Source organism: Cannabis sativa, chromosome 1 (genome assembly GCF_029168945.1).
Source record: "Cannabis sativa cultivar Pink pepper isolate KNU-18-1 chromosome 1, ASM2916894v1, whole genome shotgun sequence".
NCBI lineage: Eukaryota > Viridiplantae > Streptophyta > Magnoliopsida > Rosales > Cannabaceae > Cannabis > Cannabis sativa.
The window spans coordinates 56,826,520-56,846,789 of NC_083601.1; the positions used below are offsets into that span (position 1 = coordinate 56,826,520).

The window sequence follows — 20,270 nt, forward strand, 5'->3', positions numbered from 1 at the left end:
TATGAATTCTCACAGTTTAAGGATGAAATCGTAAAGAAAAGGGTTTCTAGGTTTAATTATTAATTAAGAGACTTTGTATGTCTAATTAATAATTATTTTAAATGACAGTATTATTTAATAATCTATTTTAGTTATTAAATAATTAGTTTTGGCATTTAAATGATTAGAATTGGAAAAATGGCATTTTTTGGAGAAATTGAAATAAAATTGAGGAAACTGCAAAATCCAAGTGAGGCCCATATTCCCTCTATGGCCGAGCACTCCCTTTGTGTTTCCCAATTATTATTTTTATTTTTTAATTGTCATGTAATTGCTAATCAAAGCCTAGCTATAATAGGAAAGTGGCGGATCACACTAAATAAGGCAGTTGATTGATTACACAGTAATTAAGGAAACTGTTTTATTTGGAAAGTTGTGCTCTCCCTTCTCCCTATATAAAGCAACCTTGTTCTCTTCTCTTGTATGCATGAGAAGCCATAAGCCACGAAATTCAAGAGAGAAAAAGAGAGAAAAATTCGAAATCCTTGTGAGATGAGTAGTGCCCACACACATCAAGTGGTATCTCAATCATAGTATGGAAGACTATGGAATTTCTGCATCAAAGGAGGAGAAAAGAAGATCCAGGTTCAGATCTTGGTGATGCTCTGCTACAGAAAGGAATCAAGGGCTAGAGATCTGAACGGAAGGAGTCATATTATTCCGCTGCACCCACTGTAAGGTTTTCTAACTTTATATGTGTTTATTTTCATTGTTTTAGAATTGATATTAGGTTGTTAATCCAACATACTTGTTAGTAAATCTAGATCCTGGTAAAATAATTTCCAACAGATATGTAGGCAGCTCGATTAATTAAATGGACTGAGTTCAACTGCAATTCCAAATTCACTCCAAATTTTCCCTAATTATTTTAATTATTTAATGTCATTGTAATTGGAATCAAAGGGTATTTTCTTTAAATAAAAGGATTGTAATTAAGAGATTATTTTTATAATCTTGAATGGGTCGAATTTAAATTAATAAACTCTTATGCTATAATTTTGGCATAGGTGAAATTATGTTTTGCATTTATTTTTAACATTCTAAATGTGAAATTTTTGCTTAACAAGTACATTACAAGTATATATAGTGGTACTGGTAGAGGCAGTCACATATTTAAGTGAGGGCAAAAAAAAATTAGAATACTAATAATGAAAAATATAATTTTAATTGAGAAAAGTATAAATTTTAGTGGGATAAAATAAAAATATTTAAAAATAATATGAGAAATATAAATTTTATAAAGATAAAAATGAAAAATATAAAATTGATGGGGACAAAAAAAAAAAAAGATTTATACAATCGCAAGGAAAAAATTATATGTGACAAGCCAACATGCGGCCGGGAAGAATTTCCTACACCAAGGTATATTACAAAACATATGATGTTATTGAAATTAAGTTAAAATTAAAAAAGATAGCAACAATCTTATTATGCATTTTACAGTGTTATAGTATATATTGAACTTGATGACAATATAAAGAGCCTATCTGTTGACATGTTCGCAGATATTGTGGAAAAAATATTTTTCATGTAATGCTGCCCAACTAATAGAATACATGTATTGCAGAGGTGTAGTTTTAAAAAAATAATAAAGTTTTACATGTCTTTCATAAGTTGATTTTTTTAATTAAATAAGTTATGCACACCATATCTAATCATCTTAAATGAAAATACATCACAGGAACACCGCCGCTTTGTTGACACTACCATATTCAATTTATCACTGAAAAAATGGACAATCCAGTTATATGCGGACCCGGTTAGAATGAAAAGTGCAAAATATAAAAATTACACTATTGTCTCTATCGAAGCAAATGAAGTTTGAAATCCACCAATGAGTATCATAAGTTTTCATATCTACAATTTTTAGACAAATGCTATATTCAATTATCAACAATTTAGAGATTGATTTTTAATTTTATTTTTATTTTACACCCATTTAAGTAATGTTTCTTTAAGTATTGGAACATCAATTTTTAGTTTATTTTTGGATTAAACTATGAACATATTTAAATTATCAAGCTTTCTTAAACACTAATATATTGCATTCGATATTCACTTTTAATTGACAACATTGTAAACTATAATATTTTGATACACATAATAATAATCTCACATAATAATTAATAATATTCTTTCTTTAATTTTTAATTGTATCACTTTCAAATAACATATAAAAAAATTAACATAAAATTTAAAAGATATCACGTACTGCATGCGTAACTTTTTTGCTAATCTATATATATATATACTTAAATAGAGTTAATTCTATAGTATATTATTTTACAATACAATGTACTTAACACCATTAGCACGTAAAGCAATCAACATTCATATAAAGTTATTGCTTGATTAATTTTATTAAAATGCTATAACATCTATCAAGTTTCAAGTCTTCAATAATATGCATGCTATATATATTAATTTCGAATAAGATTGTACAAGTGTCGTGCAAATCTTCAGGTGGTCTCCAATTAATGATAGATTATTATTTCAAACTTGTAGATAACAATTCTAGAGAAGGAAAAAACAAATAATAAAGGATCACATATCATATAATCTAATGTAAGAAAAGAGTAATAATGAACATCTTTGGTGTTTCATGTTTGCAAGATTAGGAAATGTAAAATAGAGAGCCAAAGTCTATGAAGTTTCCTATTCAACAATTTTATTATCACACATTTAGGCTGATATTCCCCTCTTATTTTAATGTATGCTTCTCCAATGGAATAAATGGTCATTATCGAAATTCTTCAAAAAAGTATAAAGTTGGTTGGGAATCAATCATATCTCATTTTAGCTTTGAGCAAATATGCATTGATTTGTTTTCTTGTACAACTTTCCATCTACTTAAATTCTCCTCTCTCTCTCTCTCAACCCCAATCATATAAGTTATATAACGAATTTTTTGCTTTTTGACTTCTAAACTCATCTTTTCTTAGTAGCCAGAATCTAGGCTACACTCTTCCATCATGGAAAAGAAGAAAAAAGTCTTTAAATATGGCGATGCATTGCTTCAAAACTCAAGCCCTTTTACCAAGAAAAAACAGAGATATGGCTGTAGCTTCTGCCTTTCCCGATGTATTTTCCTGGATTCAGAACCTTCCACCAGTTAATCAATGGCGAACAACTTGTATTTCCTTATGTTTAAGTTCTTCATCAGCTTCAAATCAACCATCACTCAATCTCACCATATCAAAAACCAACCAAAACCCAACTCTTTGTTTCGCCATTGTTGCAAGTTTTAACCTTCCTATCTATCTTTGGACCTCAAAACCAGTTAACTTCAGCTCAAATAATTCACTTAAGTTGCTAAGTGAAGAGGCCATATTGTCTTTATTGGTTAATCTCATTGAAGAAGTCCTTCGCTATGGCTCAAACAACAACAACAACTCCATCAAGTTCCAAAGAGTAGATTCCATTCCCGAAGTTAGAGAAATCTTTAACCTTGCTTTTCAAACTCTCTTTTTCCTCATTTGCATCTATGAAACTCCAGTTGATCTCCGATCAGATTGTCTAAACACTCTAAGGAACACCTTGGCCAAATGCCAATCAAGAAGAGCAACCAAATTGCTCATGAAACTTCTGGGGTCCAACTTAGAAGAGAAGTGGATGCGCTCCATAAACCTTGCCATAACCAATTGGATATCGGAGGTGCAATCCACTCGCCGCGGCAGCTCCCTGAAAACACCCTCGCCACTCTTCTCTTATGCTATTTCAACATTGGGGTTATGGAAAGTTCAACTGTACTGTCCTCTCATAACCATGAATCTCGAGAGCTCGAGTAATAATAGTGCTCCTTCGGCTGATGAAAAGCTTCAATTCTCCCTCGATTACCACCAATTGGAAGGTGTGATTCAGTTCAACTACAGAGTCATACCTCAAGAAACCTGGGTCGGGATCATGGTTAATATTGACAACATAAGGTACCGTACATATATATAACAATACACGAGAATAAATCAATAATCTTCGCAACAAATTAATGGGCATTCGTTTCTTTCTTTTTTTTTTTTTTTCTTTCATTCCCTGACAGATGTGATGTGATCAAGCTTGTGAGCGATACACTAATGGCAGAACGAGGAGTTGGGTCAACAGAAAAGCACTTCCCATCTCGAATATCTTTACAGCTAACCCCAATTCAGCAAAACAACGTACTAAGCGTATCGGTGAGCAAATCCTCTGAAAACCCAGCAAGAGAAATCGGGGTAGAGAGAAGCATAGAAGCCGGATTCGAGCCCCCAAATCCTTACTTGGGTCTCAGGGTATCAGCCGGAGAGACAATGACGATGACCCTGAAGCCATGGAAGTTCGAGCAATCAGTGTACGGTAACAGTGGAAACTTGAACTGGTACCTCCATGATAGTGTGGACGGAAGAGAGGTATTTTCTTCGAAACCCTCCAAGTTTGCTTTGCTAAACCCGAAATCGTGGTTCAAACACAGATACTCAAGCGCCTACAGGCCATTTACGAGGCAAGGAGGAGTGGTTTTCGCGGGCGATGAGTATGGGGAGAGTGTGTTATGGAAGGTGGACAAGGCCGCCATGGGAAAAACTATGGAGTGGGAAATAAGAGGGTGGATTTGGTTAACTTATTGGCCTAATAAGTACAGAACGTTTTATAATGAGACTAGGAGATTGGAGTTTAGGGAAATTGTTGGTCTACCAATTTCTTAGAAATTACTGTTACTTTACTCATGTTTTGTTTGGATTGATCTTTTTGTAAAAGTTTTTTTTTTATTATTATTCTAATAAATAGTTAGAGCAATAGTTGCTTTGTTTGACATCATTGATATTTAAGTAATAGTGCTTGTTTGATCTCACTTATATTATAGCTTTCATAGACAAATATTAGTATGATACTTTGTTGTTGGTGTTGCTAGATGTGATATCGCCTGGCCAAAAGAGGGGTGGTGGTGGTGGTGAATATATTTATATAAAAGAATAATTTCCGTCATAAAATATTTAATTTAATTACTAGTTGCAAATAAATATTAAATTTTATTTTTTACGGTAATAATACATAAGTTAAATTTTTAGAATTTATTTACATAAGTCATTATCTATGTGTCATTATCTTCTTAGTATATTTAAATTATTTTTTTTAAAAAAAAATAAAAATTTAATGATTGGACCAATTAAGAATTATCAACACTTAACCCTCAGGTACCTACAAAAATTTTAAAAATATAACTTAGGTATTTATTTAAAACGGGAAGTCAAACTTAAATATTTATGTCATGAATTACTCATATAAAAAGTGTTTTTTTGTCTTAGGCAAACTATAAAAAAACTGTAAAATAAAGTAGCAAAAAGAATTTTCTTAATATTTCTCAATAATTTATGTATAGATTTTTATGGAATGACATACAATTACAAATAAAGTTTGTAAGGGGGTGTAAAAGATATTGAAAAGTTGAAAAACCCAACTGAAATTCACCTTTTATTGACATCACATTGTTTTTGTCAGCTTATTTGCTTATTTGTCAAGCTTATCTTTCTTTTCTCATGTTTTTCACAATTTTAGGCTAGCTTTCACCCTATTTACATTGGTTCCTTACCACGTTTTAATCTAATATGAATAGGTGCTCGTTGAGCTAATTTTGTAAGCAACAAATATTTTAAAAAGTCAAAAGTGTCGTAATATATTTAAAATGAGTTTTATTTTGTACATCTCTCACATAGATTTTAGTTGCATAAAGTTATGTTTGGAAATTAGATTTTGGTTAGAAAAAAAAAATATATAAAAAAAGAGAAATGTTAAAGCCTAACACTTATGTGATGTGTAAGATCGATATTGATGCAATTTAATATTGGATTTTGCTTATTTTATTTTAATAAATATTATAGAAAATCACACCAATTATAAAGCGACATTTTATCGTGGTGTTAAGCACCATAAGAGGATCTCCAATAGTAGCATCCTTTAAGGATGCTAAAAATTTACACATCATCTAAAAATATAATATTTATTTTATCTCTTTTTCACATTATTTTTGGTACTCTTACTTCTAAAAATACTCCAATGTATAACACTCTTTAAAAATAATATAATTATGATCTCACACATTATTATTATTATTATTATTATTGAATATATATCCTAATAAATTTTTTATTAAAAAATAATGAATAGCATCAATGCTACGACATAGCATCCATGTAAATTTTTAGAATGGCATTCTATTCTCTCCAATAGTATAGAATCTTAATATTTTGCCACATAATATGTCCATCTCACCAAGCATCTTCTAAAATTTTACCATTAAAATGCTCTATGTGTCTCATAGTAATGCTCATAAAGAAAATATAAGAAACAAAGTGTGGAAAACAATAAAAAATAAATTAATTTTTCATGTTTGATATGGAAAATTTTGTTAAATCAAGCGTTTTTCATACAATTTTTCTTTCCATATTAAATACAAGACTTCATTATTTTTGATGTTCTAATTTTTTTTTATATCTTTCTTACCTTTTTCTTTCCCACCAAAATACAATTTCTAAACATTTTTAGCCATCTTATTGATTATGACAATCATAGGGTTGAAATACTAAGAGCCTATTTGGTTGTGTTTTTCAGTTTTTAGAATTGTGTTTTTAAAAATGAGAATAAAAAAATTATCGCTTAAAAATTTAATGGTATTTTGCACAAATTTTTTAAAACTACTTTTATATTTTTTTTCTTACTAAAAAAATCAATATTTTGTTGCGATAAGAACAATAGAGAGAACTAAAATTGAGAGAAAGAAAAATTGAATTCATTAATTGAAAAGAATGGAAGATACATCAGTATATATACAGAGGGAAAGAGCAAATAAGAGAACTAAATTAACTAACTACTTGAACACAACTACCTAAACTACCAACCAAAAATAACGGATAAAACTAACTGACTACAGTACAAAAATGAGTAATCTGATATCCCCCCCTTAAGATGGACTGTAGATATCGTATACAGCCATCTTGCGAATGTGAGATGAAAGAGTAGTAGAAGAGAGAGGCTTAGTAAAAGCGTCTGCCAATTGTAATGTAGTGATCACTGGGATAAGTCAAATAGTTGAGGCTTTGATCTTTTCTCGAGTGAAATGGAAGTCGAGATCAATATGCTTGGTTCGTTCGTGAAAAGTTGGGTTATTTGCTATATATATGGCAGACTGGTTATCATAGTAGATGAAAGCAGGAGCATGTTGACTGATTTGGAAATCAGTCAAGAGATACTGGATCTAAGTTATCTCACTACTGGTGCTGGCAAGGGCTCTATATTTGGCCTCGGCAGAGCTTTTAGAAAAAGTAGTTTGTTTCTTTGTTTTCCATGAAATTAGACAGTCTCCTATGAAGATACAAAAACCAGTTATGGATCGTCTTGTTGTGGGGCAAGCAGCCCAGTCCGAGTTGGAGAAGCCTTTGAGGTGTAAAGACGAATTGGAACTGTAAAGGAGACCTTGTCCAGGGATACCTTTTAGATATTTGAGAAGATGATGCACAGCTTGCATGTGTGTAGTGTGTGGAGATGACATGAATTGACTCAAAGTGTTGACGGCGAATTTTATGTCAGGCCTTAAAAGAGTGAGGTAAAGAAGTCTGCCTATAAGCTGTTGGTATGAAGAGGGATCATCCAAAAGATTTCCTTGTTGGTCATCAAGCTTCGTTCTGGGATCCATTGGGGTTTTTGCAGGTTTACTTCTTGTGTAGTCAGTGTCTTCAAGGAGTTGTAGGGTGTATTTTTGTTGAGACAAAAATACACCTTCTACTGATCTAGCAATTTCGAAGCCCAAAAAATATTTAAGTGGTCCCAAGGCCTTGAGTTGAAACTGGGCATTAAGGGACTCTTGCAACTGGTGAAGAAGGTGAATGTTGGGACCTGTGATGATAATGTCGTCAACATAGACGAGGAGTGCAACGAACTGGTCATTAAATCCTCGTGTGAATAAAGTGTAGTTGGCTTGGGATTGGGAGAAGCCTATTGTGAGAAGAGCATCAGAGAGCTTCTTATACCATTGTCTTGAAGACTGTTTGAGGTCGTAGATAGATTTGTGTAGTTTGCAAACTAGGTTAGAATTGTCCTCTGTGTTGGGAGGGGTGAATCCAGGAGGCAATGCCATGTAGACTTTTTCTTGGAGATCTCCGTTGAGGAAGACATTGTTGATGTCGATTTGCAAAGTAGGCTTGATGGAGGAAATAGCCAGCAATAACTTGAAAGTAACCATTTTGGCAACTGGTGAAAAGGTATCAAAGAAGTCCAATCATTCTTGTTGACTGTAACCTTGAGCCACCAGTCGTGCCTTGCATCTTTCAACAAAGCCATCATTGTTGTATTTGATCTTGTAGACCCAACGACAGCCAATTGCTATTTTGTTGGGAGGAAGTTTAAACACAGTCCATGTTTTGTTTCAGAGGAGTTTATAGATTTCAGTGTCCATAGCATCATTCCACACCTTGAATTATCGAGCCAGGTTGTAATTCCTTGGTTCGAAAAGAGCTTTAACTGCAAGAATAAAAGCTTTGTGAGATTTTGATAGCTTGTCATAAGAAAGACATTTGTTAAGGGGGTGTGGTGTAGATGATTGATCTTGTATGGTAGAGTTGCTCTCATAATCTCTTAGATAGGCAAGTGGTCTTGTTGTTCTTGTTGTCCTTCTTGGTGGATCATGACTTGAGGCACTTTGAGTATTTGTTCTGTTGGACGAAGCTGGAATAGCTTTAGGAGCAGCAATTGATTCCTGAGATATGCTGGGATGCTGAGATGTTGGTTCCTGCATATTTAGGGGTATGGCAGCAGCAGTATTCTCAGGCAGAGCAGTATCTTTAGTGATATGAGTATAGTTTTCTGCAGGAAAATCACTCACATGTGTGTTAGATATATTAGAAGAGGGAAAAACCAAATGGGAGAAGGGATCAACACCAATATAGAGGTGTTAAGTGTCTGAAATGGAAAGATATGTTCATGGAAAATCACATTTCTTGAGGCAAAATTTGTTTGTCATTTAAGTCATAAAGTTTGTAACCTTTGATGCCTTGTGGATACCCTATAAAAACACAAGGTTTTGCTCTTGGGGCGAATTTGGTGCGATTTGCAGTAAGAGTACAAGCAAAAGCAAGGCATCTAAAGTTTCTTAGATTAGAATAGTCAGGTGCAGTGCCAAATAATAGCTCAAAAGGTGTCTTATTATGAAGTAGAGGAGTTGGGGTTCTATTTATTAGAACGGCAGTTGTCATTATACATTCAGACCAGAATTTTATTGGCATTTTTGCTTGAAAGAAAAAAGCACGAGCCACATTTAATAAGTGCTGATGTTTTCTTTCAGCAATAGCATTTTGTTCTGGTGTTTCCACACAAGTGAAGTCATGCATAATTCTAAGTTTTGCAAAAACATTTTTAAACACCAATTCAGGTGCATTGTTAGAACGAAATCTCTTAATTGTTCACTAAAATTGTGTCTAAACATAAGAGATAAATTGAGGTATTATTTCAACAACATCAGATTTATGTTTTAGTAGATAAATCCATGTGAATCTTGTGTGATCATCAACCAAAGTGAGCAAATACTTATAGTTAAAATGAGAGCTGATGTGATAAGGACCCCATGTATCACAATGAAGAATATCAAATTTATTGACAACAATAGAATTGTTATTAGGAAAGGTAAGCTTTCTTTGTTTAGCTAAAGGACAGACATAACAAGGTTTATTTTTCTGTAAAGAGCTAACAGTACAATTCAATTTGTCACTTAGAAGGGCAAGTCTCTTCTGAGATGGATGTCCCAATCTTGAATGCCAAAGTTCAACAGTTACAGAGAAGACATGCGCATTATGATTTGAAGCATCCATCACATAGAGGCCATTGATGGCCCTACCTCTGCCAATCTCCTTTGGTTGTGCTTGTCCTGGATAGAAAAACTGTTAGCATAGAATTTTACTAAAGTGGAACCATTGTTAGTCAAGCAGCTGACAGATATAATATTGTATTTAAAACTTGGAACAGAAAGCACATCAGTGAGAGTTAGAGATCTATTGACAGCTATGGAACCACTTTGGTGAACAAAAATAGAGTCAATGTTTGGAAGAAGTAACCTGGTTTTGAATATAGGAAAGACACATTGAAACATTTTTATATTGTTACATATATGTCAAGTTTCTCCTAAATCTATTATCCATGATTCATTATCAGGTGTAATGTAATAGTGAGATAGTATGATACCTGTTGTTCTTGAGGAAGAACTAGGATATGTATTGGGCATACCAGTTTGTTGCTTGGCAAGAAAGTTCAAGAGTTGCTGATACTGAAGTGCATTCAGTTGGGGTAAGAGAGTATGACCTTCATCATTGAAATTTTTAGAATCTGTGCTGGTTTGAACTTGGCTTGCTGAAGCATCTTTTGATTTGTTATTCTTGAATCCTGGAGGATATCCATGGATCTTGTAGCATTTCTCAATGGTATGGCCACACACATTACAGTGCGTACAAAAGGGTCTGTTCCTTGTGTGTCAGGTTTTAGGTTGGAATTCTTATCTGACTGAAAAGCAAAAGCCATGTTAGTGTTGGAATCATTTCTAGAAGAAAGATTACCTTTCTGGTTTTCTTCTTGAGTAACAAGATGGAAAACATGATTAGCTTCTGGTAATGGATCCATCAAGAGTATGTTGCTGCGTATATGAGAAAAATGGTCTGAAAGCCCCATTAAAAATGACATGATGTACTCCATGTGGTGGTGTTCTTGGAGCTTCTTCACACCACCACAAGTGCATCCATTGCAGGTAAAATTAGGCCTATAGTTGGACAATTCTTCCCATATCGTCTTCAATCGAGTATAGTACATGTTGATGGTCTGATTTTCTTGACGAAGATTCATCAAACTTTTCCTAAGATTGAATATGTGCGGCCCATTTTGCTGATGAAATCTGACTTTCAAATCTGTCCAAATAGCAGCCGCAGATTCATCGTAAAGCAAACTAGAAGAAATCCCTTTAGAAACTGAATTGAGAATCCAAGATATAACAATGTTATTATTTCTAATCCAAGCATTGTAAAGATTATATTGAGAATTATGAAGTTTAGGTATAGAACCATCCAAGAATTCTAATTTGTTTTTGACAGAGATTGCAAGCTGCATCGCATGACTCCATGATATGTAATTGTCTTGCCCTATTAGAGACTGAGAAACAAGAATGTTACCGAGATTGTCGCCATGGTGGAGGTAATACGGATCAGAAGGATCCTCAAGAGGATTTCTTGGGTTCATGACTTGGTTGTTTTGATTTGCAAAAATGGCAGAACTTGGAACTCCAGTTTCAACTCCAATTTCTTGATTGTCACTAGACATCATTGATTAGGGAAGAACACTGGAAAGGGTTTCCAAGAGAGAAAGATTTGATTCCACAGAGTAAATCTAGTGAAAGAGAACACAGATCAGTACACTACCATTGCCGGAAAAGAAGACGCGGCCTGGTAGGAGAGAGGCGGAAGCGTAGAAGATCAGTGGAGAAGTTGTTGGAAATTATTTTACCAGGATCTTAGATCTACTCACAAGTATGTTGATAAACACCCTAAATATGAACTTCTAAAACGATTATGAAATAAACACATATAAAGTATTAGAAACCTTACATTGGGTGCAGCGGAATAATATGACTCCTTCCGTTCAGATCTCTAAGCCTTGTATCCTTTCTATCGCAGAGTATTATCAAGATTTGAACCTGGATCTCTTTCTCTCCTTCTTTAGTGTTGAAACTCCTTCTTGTTGAAAGTCTTTCTTCACGATCTTCCTCACTATGATTGAGGTATCACTTGCTGTGTGTGGGCACTACTCTAATCACTAAGTGGTTCGAAATCTCAAGGAAGAAGAGAGAGTAAGAAGTGGCGGCTAGGGTTTAGAAAAGAGAAGGCTCAGGTTTTTCTCTGAATGAAAGTGTAATTTTCCTGAAGCCTTCACTATCTATTTATAGCATTCCACTAGGGTTAGGTTTGAATTATTTGGCATTAAAATAATGAAAATATCAGATGATAAAGCCTATTAAAGTGGCCGGCCATGGCTATATGGATTTGGGCCTCACTTTTTGCAATTTTGCAGTTTTATCATTTCTACATCTCATTTTCTCAAAAATGCCAATTTTCAAATTCAACCATTTAAATGCCAATTCTAACTATTTAATAACTATAAATAATTATTAAATAATATTGTCATTTATCATATTTATTAATTGAACCATACAAAGTATCATAATTAACAAATATGCCCCTAAAACTCTTTCTTTACAATTTCGCCCTTACTTAGTGAAAAATTCACAAATAGACATAGTCTAATTTGAGAATTATAATTGATTAATCAAAAACCAATTATATGAGTCTTACAAGCAATATTATCTCAACTAGTGGGGGGAACCATGGGTCTATATAACCGAGCTTCCAATAAGCAGATCAAGAATTTATAACCTAAATTCACTGACTTATTAATTCTTTTTTGAATCCACGCATAGAACTTAGAATTGCACTCTCAGTATATAGAATGCTCTATATGTTCCACCATATAGACACATCATTAGTTATCCATTGTTATAATCCTAATTTGATCAATGATCCTCTATATGAATGATCTACACTGTAAAGGGATTAGATTACTGTTACACCCTACAATGTATTTTATCCTTAAAACACTTAACCCCGTATAAATGATATTTCAGCTTATGTGAAATGAGTACTCCACCATTTATTTTCGTTTGGTCAAGCTCGAAGGAGATCATCCTTTACTTACTATTCGCCAGATAGAAGCTATAGATTCCATGTTTATGTTAGCGCTCCCACTCAATTGCACTACCGTGTTCCCAAAATGTACGTATCACCCTGACCTAAAAGTAGGCTTAACTAACAAATTAAAGAACACGAATAGCCTCTTGAGATTGAGCCTAATCATAACAGGATTAAGATCATTTGATCTAGGATCAACTAGGCGATATTGACTTGAATAGATATTACGGTAAGTTTAATAAATCTAAGTCAAAGTTCAATATCGGTCCCTTCCGATGCATCCTCCATGCATCTAACCTGAGCTTTACTTTAACCAATGCTCTAGAAAGAACATAGCGTTTCTCCAAATGCAAGTAAACTCTGTTGTAGATTATCATATCAGTAAAACCCTGTGTCTGATAAATCTAGGAAACTTTATTCACATAGTCATGTTTACTTTCCAAAGTGTTGACAACACAATAAACAGGATCAAGTATGTGAAAAGGGTTTCAGATGAATTTATAAATCAAATAGACAAGCAATTGATAAGGTGAACCAAAACATACACAAATGAATGAAAAATACTTCTGTTTCTTTATTGATGTTGAATAAAATGGATTACATTGAAATGGAGTTTTATTTAGGGCATAAAACCCAACAAACTCCCACTTGCACTAATATAAAACTAATCAGTACATATCAATTAATCCTAAATTCTGACGGTGCTTTTCAAATGTAGTCACGGGCAAGACTTTGGTGAATGGATCAGCTAAGTTGTCTTCTGTGTCCACTTTCTCAACTAGTACATCCCCTCTTGCCACATATTCTCTGATGATGTGATACTTTCTCTCTATGTGTTTGCTTCTCTTGTGGCTTCGAGGTTCCTTACTATTGGCTATTGCTCCATTATTATCACAAAGTAAGACCAGAGGGTTTTCCATTCCAGGCACGACACCGATACTGGTGAAGAATTTTCTTGGCCAAACAAGCTCTTTAGCAGCTTCTGCTGTAGCTATGTATTCGGCTTCCATCGTTGAGTCCGATATCGCGGTTTGTTTTGCACTTCTCCAAACCACTGCTCCACCCCCAAGAGTAAACACCATCCCAGATGTAGATTTTCTGTCTTCAAGACTTGCCTGGAAATCTGAATCAATATAGCCTATGGGATTTAAAGCACCACCCTTGTAGACTAACACAAGATTCCTTGTACTCTTTAAGTATTTCAGAATATACTTAACTGCATTCCAATGTTCCTGTCCTGGATTAGACTGATACCTGCTCACGATTCCAACTGCATAGCAGATGTCAGGTCTAGTGCATAACATTGCATACATTAGACTTCCAACTGCAGAAGCATAAGGAATTTTTGCCATGTCCTCTATCTCTTGAGGATCAGTAGGAGACTGTTCCTTAGATAGACGAATACCATATCTTGAAGGCATGTTTGCCCCATTGGTGTTGTTCATGGAGAATCTCTCTAAAACTTTGTCAATATAAGTTGTTTGAGAGAGAGCAACAGATCTGTTCTTCTAGTTTCTGATAATCTGAATACCAAGAACATAGGCTGCTTCACCCAAATCTTTCAAGTCTAATTGAGTGTTGAGTCATTCCTTGATGTGAGTCATTTTCTTGATATTGTTTCCAATAATCAAAATGTCATCAACATAAAGGACCAGGAATACTACTACTTGGTCTTCCTTGAGTTGGTAAACACAAGGTTCATCTTCATTCTGAAGAAAGCCGTAGGTCTTGATGATTTCATCAAACCTTTTATTCCATGAGCGAGAAGCTTGCTTAAGTCCATAGATAGACCTATTTAATTTGCAAACTTTCTTTTCCTGCCCTGGAAGAACATAGCCTTCTGGTTGCTCCATATAGATGGTTTCTTCAAGTACCCCATTAAGGAAGGCAGTCTTGACATCCATTTGCCAGATTTCATAATCGAAAGCAGCAGCTATGGAGAGAAGAATTCGGATGGATTTGAGCATGGCAACAGGACTAAAAGTTTCCTCATAGTCCACGCCTTCTCTTTGGGTATAACCCTTGGCTACAAGTCTAGCTTTAAAAGTTTCGACTTCGCCTCCAGCTCCTCTTTTCTTCTTGTAAACCCACTTGCATCCTATCGGATGATAGTCATCAGGTGCGTCTACATATTCCCAGACTTTGTTCTTTTTCATGGAATCCATTTCTGAATCCATGCCGGCTGACCATCGTTTCCGTTGCGGACTAGCCATTGCCTGTTTATAGGTTAATGGATCGTCTTCAATACCGTCACCAACGACCATATTGATTTCACCATCCAAGCCATAACGAGCTGGTTTTGTTGAAACCCTCCCACTACGACGAGGAGCGGTGATCTTCTGAACAGGAACTTTGGTAGTAGTTTTCTCAGTTGGTTCGACTGAGGGAGTGGGATTGTCCTCTTCTTGAGTGGAAGAGGACGGAACATTGGAAGGAGTCATATCTGAAAGCATTTCCTTTAAAACAACTTTACTTTTCGGTTTGTTGTCTTTAATATAGTTCTCTTCAAGAAAAGTAGCATTTGTAGAAACAAACACTTTGTTATCCTTGTGACTATAAAATAGTCCACCCCTAGTCTCTTTAGAATTTCCGACAAACATGCACACTTCAGTTCGTGATTCAAGTTTGCCTTCATTCTTTCTCAAGACATGAGCAGGGCACCCCCAAATTCTGTAGTGGCGTAAACTAGGTGTACGACCATTCCAAAATTCGACGGGTGTCTTAGGGACTGCTTTAGATGGAACAACATTTAAAATGTCATTAGCCATCTCTATAGCATATCCCCAGAAGGACGTAGACAGAGTTGAATAACTCAGCATAGACCTAACCATTTCCAAAAGAGTGCGATTTCTTCTTTCTGCAACTCCATTTTGTTGTGGAGTGCCTGGGGCAGTGTATTGGGATTCAATTCCAAGTTCAATTAAATGATCTTTGAACTGCATATCCATATATTCTCCACCCCTATCAGTTCGCAAGATCTTTAATGATTTACCTAATTGGTTTTGAGCCAAAGCATGAAACTCCTGAAACTTTTCAAACGTTTCAAATTTCTTTTGCATTAGGTAAAGAAAACTATATCTAGAGTAATCGTCAATGAAAGTGACAAAATACTCATAACCACCTCGGGCTTTTACATTCAAAGGTTCGCAGACATCGGAATGCACTAACCCGAGGGGTTGTTTGGCACGCTCTCCCTTTGCAGAGAAAGAACGTTTAGTCATTTTTCCTTCTAGGCAGGACTCGCATACTGGCAATTCACCTAAGACGATATTTTTCAATGGACCGCCTTTGGTTAGCCTATTGAGTCTATCAAAGCCTATATGACCTAAACGTAAATGCCATAGATAAGTTTGATCATCATTATCAATCTCTTTTCTTTTGAGGTTTCTAGGTTTAGCTACATTGAAAATTTCACTGTTTAGTGAGATTTGTGTATTTGGTCTTAAAACATAAAGCCCTTGTTCCATAGTAGCAACACATATTTGAAATCCATTACGAGAAATTGAACAATTAGAACTCGAAAAATTCAATATATAAGATCGTGTTTGCAAACATGAGACACTAATCAAGTTTCTACTAAAGTTTGGAATAAATAAAACATTTTCTAAAATTAAAAATCTTTGTTGAAACTTGATGCGGGCTTTTCCTCTAGCTTTGACCGACACTAACTCGCCATTACCAACTTTAAGCTTTAACTCTTCTGGAAGCAGATTTTCCCAAGTTTCAAGCAGCTGCAGTGAAGAACATACATGGTTAGTAGACCCAGAATCAACAATCCAAGCGGATTTGTCGTTCTCTAAAACACATGATTCAAAGACAAAAGCATTACCTTCGTTTGAATTGTTTAGAAGCCGGGGACATCGTTCTTCTTGATGTCCCTTTTCATTACAATTCGAACATAAAAGATTATGTCTGATAATTGTACTTGAGGAAGCAACTTTGCTAGAACCTTCATGCTTAATCCTTTTCCTCTGATTAAGATTTGCAAATCCAGGAGGACCCATTGCAATCAGATTCCGTTCATGGGCTCGTAATTCTGCTTCGAGCTTGTCCATGTCGAAGGAGTTGAAATTGTTGATCATGTAAGAAACAAAAAATTCATTGTACTCCGGAGGAAGACTATTAAGAATGAATTGGACCCATTGTTCTCTTGATAAATCAATCCCTAGTAGATTTGCCTTTTGGAACTTCAGATTCATCATCAACAGGTGCGAGTTTATGCAACTACCAGGATGCATTTTCACACTATAAAGTTCTTTTGCTAAGATATTAACTAGGAGAGGATCGGGGTGAGGGTTATTCATACTAGCACTACAACACATCAATAAAACAGAAGTAAGGTTTTGGTTCATAAATTCATACACATGTTCAGAAATTAACAAATAATCACATATGTTATAAAAATACTAAATCTAACATAGTTTATTTTCCAAGGTTTTCAACAAACTGATACAGTGTCCCGTTTAGGCGAGAGTCAAAGCATCATCCATTGAATAGAGTTGTCAACTCATCTAAAATGATAATCATTCTAGCAACCTTTTATTCGATCAAGATTGGAATTCAGCGTTGTCCCGTTTAAGCGAGAGTCAAGGCAATTCTATCTTATGAGCTTCTACCATTGTTTCATAATTTTGTAAGTCAAATATGGTCGCCACCATTAGGGTGATCCATACCATATAAAACACTTACAAAGCTACTTATCTTTCGAGATTAAACGGTGCGAACTTGCTAATGAACGTTCCTCCATTAGGGAGAATTACTCACTAAAACAAACGCTATGTAAAACCAACAATGGAGATTGAATGTCTCTTGATTAAAGCTTATTATTTTAAAATATGTATTTTGTATAATCATTTATTCCGTATTATAATAATGAAAAATTACAAATTAAAGTTGGTTTAAATAAAAAATCAACTTTAATTAAATTTCAATTATTATTTAAATTCGAAAAATAAATTCGAATAAAATGGAACAAATTTGAAAATATCTTGTTTAAGTTGTTTTTAGAAGAATCTAAAAAATCAACTTAAATATCTTTCAAATTAGATTTAATTAAATTAAAATTAAGTTGTAATCACTTAATTTGAAAATATTCCATTTTAAGTTAATATTTGAAAAAAAAAATAATCAACTTAAAAAATATCTAAAGAATCTTAATAACCAATTCCTAAAATTCCTCAACTTAATTTTGAAATTTTAAATCCAAAAGATATTCAGATTTAAGCTGATTAGTTATAGATAACTAAATATCAACTTAAATAGAAATATTTAATGAAAAATTTAAATTAAGCTTCAGAAAGAATCTAGATGGTTATAATTTTATATTTAATTAAATACAAGAAAATACATATAGTTTAGCTTAGAATAAAAATTCTTTAAACTATGGTTTTCTTAAATTAATTTCAAAATAAATGAAATTAATTATGTTGCTAATCAATTTTATTAGGTTAAACTAATTTAATTAACCTAGTACAGTTATTCAAATCAGGCAAATGGGCCTTCACAATTGGGGTGGTTCATGTGAGGGGGTGCTGGGTTCAGTATGTCGTACCCACTTCTATGGCTCCCAACTCTCACACAAGGCCCAAAAGAGAGGAATTTAACCTTAAAATGAACAATTGTTATTAATTGAATAGGCCCAAAAACTAAATGGGCCTAAATAAAATCTATCAATATTTTATTTAGCAACAACAACCTATATGCATCTATAACAAAATTAAACATATAGGCTCACACAGGCACACAATTTTGATGGATCCTATCATGTTGCTAGGTCATACACAGATGAAAGAAGATTGTGAAAATTACCTGTTACAAATTATTTACTTGACCAAGGGAGCCATGAGTTAAAATCAGATCATTGGATTTGTCAACAAGTTAACAATGGCTATTTGCAATCAAGTAATAATAGGTTTTAAAAAACTTACAAACAAGCTAAAACACATACTCCTGCAACAAGGTTAGCTGGATAGTTGGATGTAGGATTTATTTAATTTTAAATAATTAAATTTCGAAAACTAATTAAGTAAAATAAAAAAAAATTATTTTCGAAAAAAAATAATAATATAATAAAATATATATATATTTTTGAAATTAATAAAATAATATTTAAAATTAAACCTACAATTTTGAAAAATTAGGTTTCAACTAACCAAAATATCATTTCAAAATTTGCTAACTACTTTTAAAAATTTAATGTTATTCAATAAAAATAAAAAAGATAAATAAATATCTTTTTTAGATTTTATGATTTAATTTAAATAAATAAAATAACAAAATTTAAAAGTTAGCAAAATATCTTACTTCTATTTAAAATTACATGATTATAGTTATCTTATTTTAAATTTAAATAAGGTCAAATTATTTAGAAAAAAAATATTTAATTTAAAATTTAAAATCTGACCTTAAATTTAAAAATAAGATAAGATAAGATATAATCAAATTTAAAAATAAGATAGATAATTAAGCAAAAAAGATAGATATTTACTATTTTTCAAATTCAAATTACACTAATATCATGAATTAATTTTAAAAAAAAGTAATTAATTTAATTATGATATTTAGAATTGAATTAGGAATAGTAAATGTCTAAATACAAAACTACACAAAAAATCGGAACTTAAATCCATGAAATAGCATGAAAAATCGAAGAAAAACAAAAAAATTGCGAGCTGTACGGACAGTATGCATTGCATACTGTCCGCGCGCGCATGACAGGGTGCACGACTGAGGATCCTCGGCGCAGGAGGCTACATGCAGCCTCTCCGCGCGCGCGAGGCTCGGTTTCAGACAAGAAACCGTGTCTGGACGCGTGCTGTCCGAAGGTTGCCCTTTGTCCGCGCGCGTGTGTGTTCATGCACAATTCCTGATATTTTTCGAAACTTCAAAAAATCATAACTAATTCAAATTAAATCGAAATTGAGTTCTGTAAATTAGTAAATTGCTTAATTTTTTCCATACTATCCAATAAAAATAATTCCAGAAAGAGATATTCAATTATTTTTCATGAAAATTCACAAACATCAATCAATCATCAAACAACACTCAAAACAACATGATACCATCCAAACATCAAACAAATCGTTTTAAGTCCAAATTTCTTGCAAGTAAATAAATTACCATGGCTCTGATACCAGTTGTTGGAAATTATTTTACCAAGATCTTAGATCTACTCACAAGTATGTTGATTAACACCCTAAATATGAACTTCTAAAACGATTATGAAATAAACACATATAAAGTATTAGAAACCTTACATTGGGTGCAGCAGAATAATATGACTCCTTCCGTTCAGATCTCTAACCCTTGTATCCTTTCTGTCGCAGAGTATTATCAAGATCTGAACCTGGATCTCTTTCTCTCCTTCTTTAGTGTTGAAACTCCTTCTTGTTGAAAGTCTTTCTTCACGATCTTCCTTACTATGATTGAGGTATCACTTGCTGTGTGTGGGCACTACTCTAATCACTAAGTGGTTCGAAATCTCAAGGAAGA

The 20,270-nt window shown here is 33.6% G+C and overlaps 2 protein-coding genes across 2 annotated transcripts; one reads left to right on the forward strand and one right to left on the reverse strand.

Annotated features, from left to right (window-relative positions):
• Positions 1-2,961: 2,961 nt before the first annotated feature.
• Positions 2,962-4,822, forward strand: LOC115703562 (uncharacterized). Its single transcript, XM_030630790.2, has 2 exons — positions 2,962-3,965; positions 4,076-4,822. Exons 1-2 carry the CDS (start codon positions 3,040-3,042, stop codon positions 4,713-4,715), a joined length of 1,566 nt encoding a protein of 521 aa, XP_030486650.2. The 5' UTR covers positions 2,962-3,039; the 3' UTR covers positions 4,716-4,822.
• A 2,439-nt stretch (positions 4,823-7,261) lies between these two features.
• On the reverse strand, positions 7,262-8,245 carry LOC115704215 (uncharacterized mitochondrial protein AtMg00810-like). The gene has a single exon (XM_030631431.2). It carries the CDS (start codon positions 8,243-8,245, stop codon positions 7,262-7,264), a length of 984 nt encoding a protein of 327 aa, XP_030487291.2.
• Between the last annotated feature and the right edge of the window lie 12,025 nt (positions 8,246-20,270).